Source organism: Rattus norvegicus, chromosome 9, assembly GCF_021556685.1.
Source record: "Rattus norvegicus strain SHRSP/BbbUtx chromosome 9, alternate assembly SHRSP_T2T, whole genome shotgun sequence".
In the NCBI taxonomy this organism is placed as follows: Eukaryota; Metazoa; Chordata; class Mammalia; order Rodentia; family Muridae; genus Rattus; species Rattus norvegicus.
In genome coordinates this window covers 51,597,938-51,608,994 of record NC_141542.1, presented here as the reverse complement: position 1 = coordinate 51,608,994, position 11,057 = coordinate 51,597,938, and the positions used below count along the sequence as shown (strand labels likewise).

General features: G+C 46.1%; 1 protein-coding gene across 40 annotated transcripts in view; it reads right to left on the bottom strand.

The window, feature by feature from the left end:
- The window catches only part of Dst (dystonin), a 394,204-nt gene that overhangs the window by 99,246 nt on the left and 283,901 nt on the right, over positions 1 to 11,057 (bottom strand). For all 40 annotated transcript variants that reach the window (XM_087565925.1, XM_087565930.1, XM_087565928.1 and 37 more), the window contains 6 exons: positions 10,114 to 10,347; positions 9,425 to 9,691; positions 7,688 to 8,233; positions 6,544 to 6,720; positions 3,386 to 3,509; positions 465 to 673 (listed from right to left, as the gene is read on the bottom strand). In XM_087565925.1, the coding sequence (XP_087422051.1) occupies positions 465 to 673; positions 3,386 to 3,509; positions 6,544 to 6,720; positions 7,688 to 8,233; positions 9,425 to 9,691; positions 10,114 to 10,347 (1,557 nt within the window). The remainder of the gene's footprint in view (positions 1 to 464; positions 674 to 3,385; positions 3,510 to 6,543; positions 6,721 to 7,687; positions 8,234 to 9,424; positions 9,692 to 10,113; positions 10,348 to 11,057) is intronic.

Sequence of the window (11,057 nt, the reverse complement as noted above, 5' to 3'; positions counted from 1 at the left end):
ACTCCCCAGTGAAACCATGACTCAGCAAACTGGAACCCAACAAGCGGGTTTATGTATTAAATGCTCAATGTCCAATACACCTGCACAATTAACTTACAACCAATTGATAAGGATACAAACCGCCCACTTAGATAAGATACAGTTTGCTCATCTAGACACACAAAATCCTGCACACAGCCATCCCTTAAGAATATTCATAACAATCTGTAAATGTGCAGAGAGAAATCTTAACATCTGCCTCCATGTTCTTTCGGCTGCTCTCTCTCTTGCTCCAGTCTCCTCCTCTCTAAAACTTTGTTCCTGTCCATCCTTCCTTCTTGTTCCATGACAGGCCTCGTTCTACCCTGTACCTGTATAGTGACATCAGCCTATACCGCCTTATCTCCAAGCCTACCTATTCCTGAAGGTAAATAACATGTTTTCAAGGGCAAGTGGAATTCTTCCCTTTAATGAAGGTCACTCACGATGTTTTTACTGATGAGGTCCTGGAGTGCTGTGGAGTTTAAGGGCACTTGACCTTGTTTGACCAGTGAGCTTTCCACACTTCCCATCCAGTCCAGCATCTCGTCCAAACCGTCCTGCACACTCAGGGAGCGGGTCAGCGTTATCTGAAGTTTTTCGTTCCGTTCATTCACAGACTTGGACAGGTCGTCGTATCTCCCAACAATGTCATCTACTCCAAGCAGAGAGAAGGGGGACAGGGAGCACAGAGTTGTACTTGCCTGACTCATTTTTTCAAATGCACTTTATGATGAACAGTTAAGTTTCCATAGGGAAAAAAGCATAAATGACACATCTCTAATGAACCATCAGATCAGGTGTAACTTTTATACAGACGGCAGTGGAGTGGAAAATAAAATAGTAAAAAAAAAAAAAAAGAAAGAAAGAAATCACACGCCTGGCACCTGCATGGGGAAAGAATCTTAGATGCATACACATTTGGAGTGTTCCAGAGAGGTGAAAGGTCTAAACAGTGGGTCACTTCAATCACTGCCGTGTCTCGGCCTGATCTGTGAACACATTGATAACTGCCTGGGGTGGGGAGTGACGGTTTCAGACATACTCTCTAGGGACAATTCTGCCACACAGACACTCATGGTCAGCTTCTGTCATAATCAGAGAGAGGCTTCAAGTGCACAGAAGTAAGGAGATGCAGATGTATCGGGAAAACAGGGCGGTAATGGGCAAATCCAATCAAAGCTAGGACCATGCTTTAAAGCATAAGCAATGGGACTCATGAGTTTACTAGTAGACAAGAGGGGGAAATGGGTTTAACAGAACGACTGATCTCCTGTGATATAACTTTACCTTCAATTCTAAAGATTTAAAATGAAAAAAAAAAAAAAGAAGAAAGAAGAGAAAAAAACCCATGACAGGTTTAAAGAACATGCTACTACATTTCTGCCTCTCTCTGGAAAACTTGTTTTCTATCATGATTTTTAAAAGCCTTTTGTTCCATAAAGACTCGGGAAAGCATATGAGTCATTCCTGAAGGCTTTAGCAGGACACAATGTGGAGCACTTCATTAACCACGGCCTAGACAGCTCCTTAAGTGAGTGCCCTTAGAGGCTTGTGATTGGTTTATGGCACAGGACTCGATAGTCAAACAATTTAAGCTGTTGCTTAACAGTTCTTCACTGAATTGGAAAGTTTATGTGACTGAGACAATCGTGGCCCTTTGGCGAAATACAATGAAGCCCACAAGAATGCTGCAAGGAGAGAGAAACTGCTTTTCGTAAGGCACCGGGAAGAGGAAGCAAGGGTCAGACTCAGGTGTGACCCCTAACTCACGCGGCTGCTTTAAGTCACAGCTTACGACTGGCAGTCGAGCTGTTCCTCAGGGGACAGTGCTTACAGGTGATGAGATCTACTGGTGACATAACACCACGACGTAAGGTTTACCATGCCAAAAACTTAATATGTTGAAGGAACAACAATTACAGACTGCACATGTGTGACCCTTGACTTCCCATCCCCTACCCATGTATTTAGGTCTAAGGCCTAACAGGGTGATATCTGAAGATGAGGGGTTTGGAATCATGGGACATGTGTGTGTGTGTGTGTAAATATATGTATATATGTGTGTATGGATGTTTAAATATATGTATATATGTGTGTATGGATGTTTAAATATATGTATATATGTGTGTATGGATGTTTAAATATATGTATATGTATAGATATGTGTGTATTTTTATTACACATACACACATATATATGTTCTGTATAGTTCCTTATATAAAATTTTAATCCCTTGCAATTTTCTGAGCAATAAAAAGAGCTAGAAAAAAATCTCTGTTGTAGCCTTTGTCTCTTGGCCCCAGTTTCTAACACAGAGTTCTTAAGTGTTTCAGCAATTCCTCCACCAGCTCAAGGCTGGCCTGGGATATATGCAAGCTCTTGTTGTCTTTATTTACTTGTTAAATCAACAAACAATTCAAAAAAAGTATTTTTAGAAGTTACTAAGAAGTTTTTCTTAGAAATAATAATAATAATAATAATAATAATAATAATAATAATAATAATAATAATAATAATAATAGATCTTATGGAAATGTCTCTGTATCCTAAACCGGTCCACACATTCTTAGAAAATGCTGCCAGAGAGAAGCTTTAACTGTTCTTGCTGTAACCCATGAAATAACGAACATTTAACAGCAGGAAAAGCCAGGCATGGCATTCAGAAGTCTTAGCATTCAGATGACTAACACAGGAGGACTGTCGTGAGTTCAAGACCAGCCTGGGCTCCACAGTTATTCTCAGGCCAATAATTGAAGCAAGATCTTGTCTTAAAAAGATGAAAAAACAAAAAGGAGAAAAAAAAAGGAAGGGAAACCTCAAAGTGCCTTTTAAAATAACAGAAAAACAACGAGGACAACCCTTCCCTCTACACCTCCAGGCGTGGCCGCCTACTCTGGCCATGGTCGCCCATGTTAGACGATGGTCTATCGAAATGGAAGAATAAAACCTTAAGGGCCAGCACTTACACTTTCTTCATAGGCCTTAAAGTTCTGTAGCTTTGTGTTTTATAATTAGATACATTATACCATGATAAAAATCACATGTAATTCATAAATACACGTGCCTTGAAATCACTTATCAATTGTGGTCACGATCAAGAATGCTTGTGTCTCTAAGAATGAAGAAAAGTTGTGGAGTGGCTTTCTTTTCCCTGAAGACTTGTGCTCGGATTTTAACTCGGCTCTACTTGGGGGGAACCATATGAATAGTCATCTGGAAGATGTTTTTAATCTCATACGCACAGAGATCATGAAGCAAACAACGTACATGTGTGAACACTTTCTCCTTATCTGTAAGATACCTCTATTTCGAATTTACCCAGGAGACAGGAAACAAGGACTAAGACCTTACGCTAAGACCTCACCAAGCGTCTTCTGGATGTCATTCTTGGCAGGAAGTAGCGAGCCCTTGGCATCCAAGAGTACTTCTGCGGTTTTCTTCAGCTTCTCTACAGCAGCCTGCTGACTTGATATCTGTCCTTGCAAAGCCTGTGGGATTAAGTGGTTTTCAATTATATGCAGGACTAACAGGTTCCCAATGAGGAAAACAATGGTAATCTCAACTGAACAGAATAAACCACAGAACACACAAACTTTCACTGTCAAGCTTACTCTGGACTTCCGAGGGTACAGCAAGGAGAACGCATCAACCAACCAATCCAGACGGTGAGCCTTGGCACACCGTGAGGTGTTCTTAGCAACCTGCCTACTTTCAACTTCTAACCTCATGATGCCATGCTTTTCCCTAATTCCTACTTTGATGCTTTGTACCCTGCCCCCCAAATCCCAACGCCCAGCAGCAGCAAAACTCAGACACAGAGAACCCCCAGGACTGTTTCTGACCCTAGGTCCTTGACTTCATGGTGTGCCATCTGTATTAGTGCAATTTGTTATTGAGCATCTAAAATTAAAAAAGCATTACCACATTCTGGGGTAAAATAGCTACAAAGCTTACAGGATGGGCTACATTCTCCAGGTAAGAGGAGATACTAGAGGAAGACCAGTGGGGGAGTGAGGACCAGTAAGTGGTGATGATGCTGGGCCCTGAAAAAACTATGGAAATGAAAAAGCAGAATATTTCTCTGTAGGGTAACCAGAAGGCAAAGAAATAGCCTGGGAAGAGGGAAAGAGGGTAGGGGGTAGGGGAGACTCTGATCACAGTAATTCAAGTAACCCCACCTACTAAAAGGAACCATTTCTAGATCAATGAATCTTTTAAACTTCAGTTCTCAGTGTATAACCCTGAGTAAGAATATAGCATTTTAAAAATTATCTATCCTTAGTTCAAAAATTTAAAATATGGTTTGGATCTAGGGGGACCCTTGGATCTCACCGAGAAGGGGGAATAGAATAGGTGTGGGGGGTTGGATGGATGGAGGGGACTGGGTGGGGGAGATGGTAGGGATGGGAACGGTGGGATCAGGTGTGGGAAGAATAGAACAGAGGGAAAGAGAACTGGAATCAGGAGGGGGTGGGGCGTATGCCTGGGACAAGCTGAAAATCTAGGACAATGGAAACTCCCAGGAATCTATGAGGTGACCCTACTAGGACTCCTAGCAATGGGGGATACGGAGTCTGGAACACCCATCTCCTGTAAGCAGGTAAGACATCCAGTGGAGGGATTAGACACCAACCCAGTCACAAACTTTGACCCACAGTTTTTTCCTGCCTACAGGACGTGTAGGGGTGAAGATGGAACAGAAATGGAGGAAATGGTCGGTCAATGACTGCCCGGCTTGAGATCCATGCCATGGGAGGGAGCCATCCCTGACATCATTCATCATATTCTGCAACGTTTGCTGACTAGAGCCTAGCATAACTGTCATCTGAAAGGCTTCACCCAGCAACTGAGGGAAACAGATGCAGAGACCCACAGTCAAACATTAGGGAATCCTGTGGAAGATGGGGAGGAAGGATTCAAAGAGTCAAAGGGGTCAAGAGGACCACAAGAAAACCTACAGAATCAACTAATCCCTGGTCAGGATGCAGGGGCTCACAAGGACTGAAGCCCCAACCAGAGAGCACAGAACCTAGCACATATGTAGCAGTTGTGTGGCTGGGTCTTCCTGTGGGACTCCTAAAGCAGGAGCAGGGGCTGTCTGATGGTTTGCCTGCCTTTGGATCCCTTTCCTCTAACAGGGCTGTCTCGTCTCGCCTTAAGTAGTCTTACTGCAACCTGATACACCAAGGCTGGTTGATATCTATGGAAGACCTCCCCCTTTTTAAGGAGAAAGGAAGGAGGGGTGGTGTGCTGGCTGGTTTTGTGTCAACTTGACACGAGCTGGAGTTATCACAGAGAAAGGAGCCTCCCTTGAGGAAATGCCTCCATGAGATCTAGCTGTAAGGCATTTTCTTAACTAGTGATCGAGGGTGGGAGGGCCCAGCCCATTGTGGGTGGTGCCATCCCTGGGCTGGTGGTCTTGGGTTCTATAAGAGAGCAAGCGGAGCAAGGCAGGGGAAGCAAGCCAGTAAGAAACATCCCTCCATGGCCTCCGCATCAGCTCCTGCTTCCTGACCTGCTTGAGTTCCAGTCCTCATTTCCTTCGGTGATGAACAGCGATGTGGAAGTGTAAGCTGAGTAAACCCTTTCCTCCCCAACTTGCCTCTTGGTCATGATGTTTGTGCAGGAATAGAAACCCTGACTAAGACAAGTGGGTATAGGGGGTGAGGAGAGGAGAAAGAAAGGGGAAGCTGCAATTGGGATGTCAACTAACTAAATTAATCAATTAATGAAAATAGGATAGAGTAATTTGACAGTTTGTCTCACCAAGAGTTTGTCGATCACACATTTCTGGAAAGGCAGGAAGACATTCTGTGGTAAGGTGGTTAACTGAAGTTTGCATCTCTATACACCACGAAGGAACATAACAGGAACCGTTATGACTGACTCTGAGGCACTCTGAACATGACAGCAACATTCTTCTAGATGTCCTTTCTTGAAAGATACCCACCGTGCACTTTGGGCGGGGTGACCCTCTAGATCAGTGTCCTCAACCTTCCTAATGTAGTTCCTCACATTGTGGTGACCTCCCTAACCACAGATTATTTTCATTGCTAATTCGCAACTGTAACTTGCTACAGTTGTGACTCACAATGCAAATGTCTAGTATGCTGAGAGCTGATAGTCTTAAGCGACACCTATGAAAGGGGTTGTTTGGACCCTCAAAGGGGTTTGCCATCCATGGGTTCTAGAAACTAGGAACATAGCACCGTACAAGACAGACACAAACCCCTGCCTTCTCGGAGCTTAATTCTAATGGAAAAGTCAAGAAGTACAACAGTAAGTAAGCGGCTGGCTTTGTTGGAGGTGGGGGGAGGGTGCAGTGGATGCCGCCAACAATGGCAATGTTAATCCGGTTAAGTAACTGTGGGATAAACGTTCTGGAACCCTCTGGTGGGACAGAATATTCTCCACAGATTTCCTGGGCCCAAAGCAAAACTATCACGCAACCGTGGAGAATGGGATTCTTTCGATAGCATGGCTGAGGGGTTGTTTCTCTTCCCCTTCCTCCTCCTCCTTTACCTTGGTCTCTTCTAACTGCCTTTGCAGATTTTTGGGGTCCAAAGCGATGGGCTCGAGCAAGTGTCTGCTGGCTTTGGCCTCGCAGGCCTGGAGCCCGGAGAGAAGTCCACAGGAAGCGTCTTCGTAGTGTTGGTATTTATCCACCAGATCTTTGAGGTTGTTTCCAAGAACACTGCACTAAAAATCAAAGAGAGAGAGAGAGAGAGAGAGAGAGAGAGGCTGAGGCCCACCGTCTTCTCATGTGTGATAAGATCTCAAGATGGATGAGCTGTGTAACTTGGGGGGGGGGGCAGACTTCAACCAAAGTCGAGGCATCTTCCCCTTCATGTGGAGAATGTGGGGAAGTCAAAAGGTAACCATTAAAACGAGGAGATAGTTCTAGACTTACAATAACTAAAAAAGACGTTGTTGCTGGCTGGCCTTAAACGCAAATCAATCACCGGACCAGGCAAACGTTCACACAATACCATATGTGCTTTACACGTCCCTTCTACGTGCTGTATAGGACTAACACGATCAGGTGAAATAAGAGTAACAGAAGCAGCACCCGAGCCTCAGAAGTGCTCGCCAAATATGCAACGGGCTACGCCTGGACAGCCTCCGCTACAATCAGGAAAACACATTCTTGGGTCTTCTCCCTCCCCACGCTAAGACAGGATCTTGCTACGTAGCCCAGGCTGACCCAAATTTACAATCTTTCTCCCTTAGCTTTTGGAGGGCCGTGCCGCTACACGTTGGCTTACAGTTTTTGTTTTTAGCAAGACTCTTTAGTTTTCCAAGGCAGTAAAGGGAGCAACGCAGAACATTAGGCACTCATAATGAAGACATATCGATCAAATACATCTGCAGAACAGTCCTGGAATATTTGAAGGGAATTATCCTACGTGAATGACAATGACCAGAAGCTGAGCCCCCTCCTTCTGCTTAGCTCATGAGCCTCATCTGGTGGCCAAATCTGGTACTACAAAAATTTGAGAAACCAACTTTAGGTTACTAACCTTTAAGAGACATTTTCCCCATGTCAATATTTATGTGTTCTATTTTTTTTCACTTCTAAATCCAAAGCAAAGGTGAAGAGGACACGTAGAAAAGTTTATCACAGACTGACCTCCATTTAAAAAAAATAAAAGGAAAGCAAACTTACCTTAGAGTAGAGACACCGGAAGCGGTCTGTAACCTGATCCAGTTTGGTCTGAACCTCTCTGTGGGTTGCGGAAGTCTCAAGGCTGTCCTTGCCAATCCTGTCACCGTCTCTCTTGCTGCAAGATTTGGCAGCTTCCATCACTCTGTTTCCGGAAATGGTGATGTACCTCAGGTCGCCTTTGTGCGAAATGACGTCTTCCGAGAAGCTCTTCTGCCTCGCCAGCTTGTCCGTCAGCCCGCTGAGGTCGTCCGCGCCCGCCTCCAGGTTCTCCAGCTCCTGTTCCGACTGCTGCAGCCAATGCTCAAACTCACCGCAGTCGGCATCGAACTTCTCCAGCTCCTCCTGCAGGGAGTGGGTCAGCTTCACCTTCTTCTCACACTCGGCCAGCACCGTCTCGTAGTGCGCCTTCAGCTCCTGCACGTTGGCCTGCAGCTTCTCCTTCTCTTCAGGGGACAGATGGTGGCCCTGTTTCTCCAGCAGCGCCTGCGCCGACTGCGTGGCCATGATGACCGCCTGGTGCTGAGCCACGATCTTTTCATGCTGGGCCTGTGTGGAAACAACACTTTAGACTGCTGCCGGGAACACCGTGCCTTGGGGGGGTGGTGACCAGGCTTCTAGGACCCAACCATATCTATAACCCTCCCTCCTGTTGTCGAGTTTAAAGACAGTTGAACAAGAGCGAAACAAGAACAGTATTAGAGAAGCCTAGCGAGTTAAAGGAGAAGACATGAGGGGGAGTGGTGGAGACATCTGGCCGCACTGTGTCTCAGGCTTATACTGAACATGGAGGGTGGCCTCAATGGTGTCGCAGAATTGCTTTAAGCATCGTCTCGGCTCACATACAAAGAATTCCTCCAGAACCTGGCAGAGGTTTGAGTCTACGGAGGCAGGAAAGCAGAGAGGGCCCTGGGGAAGTGGTGAGGCCATGGGGTCAGAGGCACGCAGAGCCGCTGACAGCCTCACTCTCCTCTCAAGGACAGCCACCAGGCACCAAGAGTCAGGCACAGAGACAAGAACCATCAACTCCGGGACTCTTTGAAATGGTCACCCCAGAGCTGCCTTTGCTCCCGAGGGTGCATGGAGGACAGCCTCTACTGCTTCCCTGCGCTGGGCTTTCATTCTTCACAGCAGCCTACACTCGTTCACAGGTAACACAGAGCTCAAGGCTGTGCAGCAAAACTATGGCCAAGGCCAAAGCCAAACTCTAACTTTACTACACGTGGAACCTGGGCAAGCTACGTTGGGTATGTAAGTTGCACATGGAATTTAAAACCTCAAAGAGTAGCTAGTTAGACTGGGAAACTGAGGAGGCGTGCTGGGCCACCGCCCCTGCTCTGGAGAACTCAACGATCGGCCTCCTTCATGTCTTTCTTGTTAAACTTTATGCATACATGTCTGTTCCGGGTGACCTCGGAGGCCAGCTGGAGTTACGGGCTGTGAGCTGCATGATGTGGGGGGCTTGGAACTGCACTTGGATCCTCTTCAAGAACAGCAAGCTTTCCGAACCACTGAGCCAGCTCTCCAGCCCTCTTTCATTTCTAAAACAGGGCTTCAGCTATGCACAGGAGTTGTACCTAGTGATTTACTTCTTACGGTTTTCGTTTGCTAGTAACTTTCTCAGTAATTTATACTAGACATAAGGCCGGGGCAGGGAAAGCCTTTATTCTCTGTGGTCGTAAGGCTCTGACTCTTGACCCGTCCCCCACACGGAATCTGAGGGCAGCACCGTTTAATCACCTTGACCTTCTCGTACTGCTGGTTCAGGTTCCCCTCGGTCATCCCACCGTGCCCTTCGGCATCTGTCTCCAGCAGGTTACCATTGACTTCATCCTCTTCACCAGCTTCCGACGTGCCATCGCCTTCATGCAAATGGGTTCCATTCTGCTCCAGGGGTTGTGTGTGCAACCTTCCTGACCCTTCTGAGTCTTTCTCAACGTTTGACAACCAGTTCAGAAGGTTTTCTATTTTGGTTTTGCTCTCTTCCAGCTGCCTCGCAGCCGCAACCTGGGTAGGGGGGGATCATAAGTATTATAGACGCAGCCTAGGCTCAACACACAAGTGTGTGTGTGTGTGTGTGCGCGCGCGCACATATCAAAAACATAAGAGAACTAAACCTTAAAGCAACAAGCAGTTACTCTGGGTCTATGCTGCCTTCAAACACGTATCATGAAATTTTAACTACAGTTGACTGCACTTCCCATGCATTTCTCACATCCACATTCTCTCAACCAGCTTCTACTTACGAAAAGACTAAGTAAAAGCCAACCCTCCCCATCTCTGAATCGGGCAGTTATGTACCCAGAGCCCCGTATTTTCATGCTCGGTGCTAACCACAGCTCACCACCACCTGATACGCACGACAAAGGCAAGCCGCTACCGTGCTAACCACCCAGTGAAGCGACAGTGTACCACACTGGGACAGGCACCTTTTCAGTCTCCTCCTTGAGGGCCGCAGTCACCACCTTATCCAGCTCCTTGGTCGACTGCTCGGCCTTTAAATTCAGCTGCTCACACTTCACCTTCGCCTCGTTGAGCTTCTGCTCGATCAAAGCCTTATCCTCTTGGGACAACTCGTCACCGCTCTCTTTCAAAAAGATTTCTGTGTTTCTCACTATTTCTGCCAGGGCCTGTGTACTTCCTTGCATATCCCTCTGTAATTCCTTAAAACACACGGGGGAAGAGGAACCGTTATCATTTGGATTCTTATAGAACCGGGATTCCAAGGGAGTGCGACTGCAGGCGGAGCCTGGCAGACACAGCCGAGAAGCACACGGAGTGTGGTGGTGCTGTGAGCTGGTTCAGGTGCACATTAGTTTTCTTGTAATTTGAACTCTCGGTATTAAAAACGAGTGAGCTTTTCATGAGAAAGAAAACAAACACTGAAGACCTCGAGGTACTCGGGTATATGAATTACAGGACTCTGTATGAGATCTCTGTCAGAGCATTTACCACAGAAATTTGTGGCGCTATTTACTCTAATTCTAAACACCGATGCCTATTTTCTGAGACTGTGTCTCACTATGTGGCCCGGGTGGGTGGAGAAACAGTCCTCCTCCTCCTTGGCTTCCCAAGTGCTATGTTTCCAGTCACACATGGCCCTCACACCCAATAGAAGCTTGATATTTAAATTCGTATCTATTTCTCAGGAGAGAAAAGAAAAATAGTTCCCATCAGTGAACTGGGTTTTTAACACCATGTTATATAAAACACAGACCTTTGTATATTAGCCCCAGCTACTAGGATTCCCAAGACTAAGATCTCTCAGGAGTTCTCGCTTTTCTGGGAAGTAGACATTTCCCTCTGATCTTTCCTCTTAAACACAAGGGAACCCCGCTTTTATGTACTTTCATCCTCATATACCACTGCACCT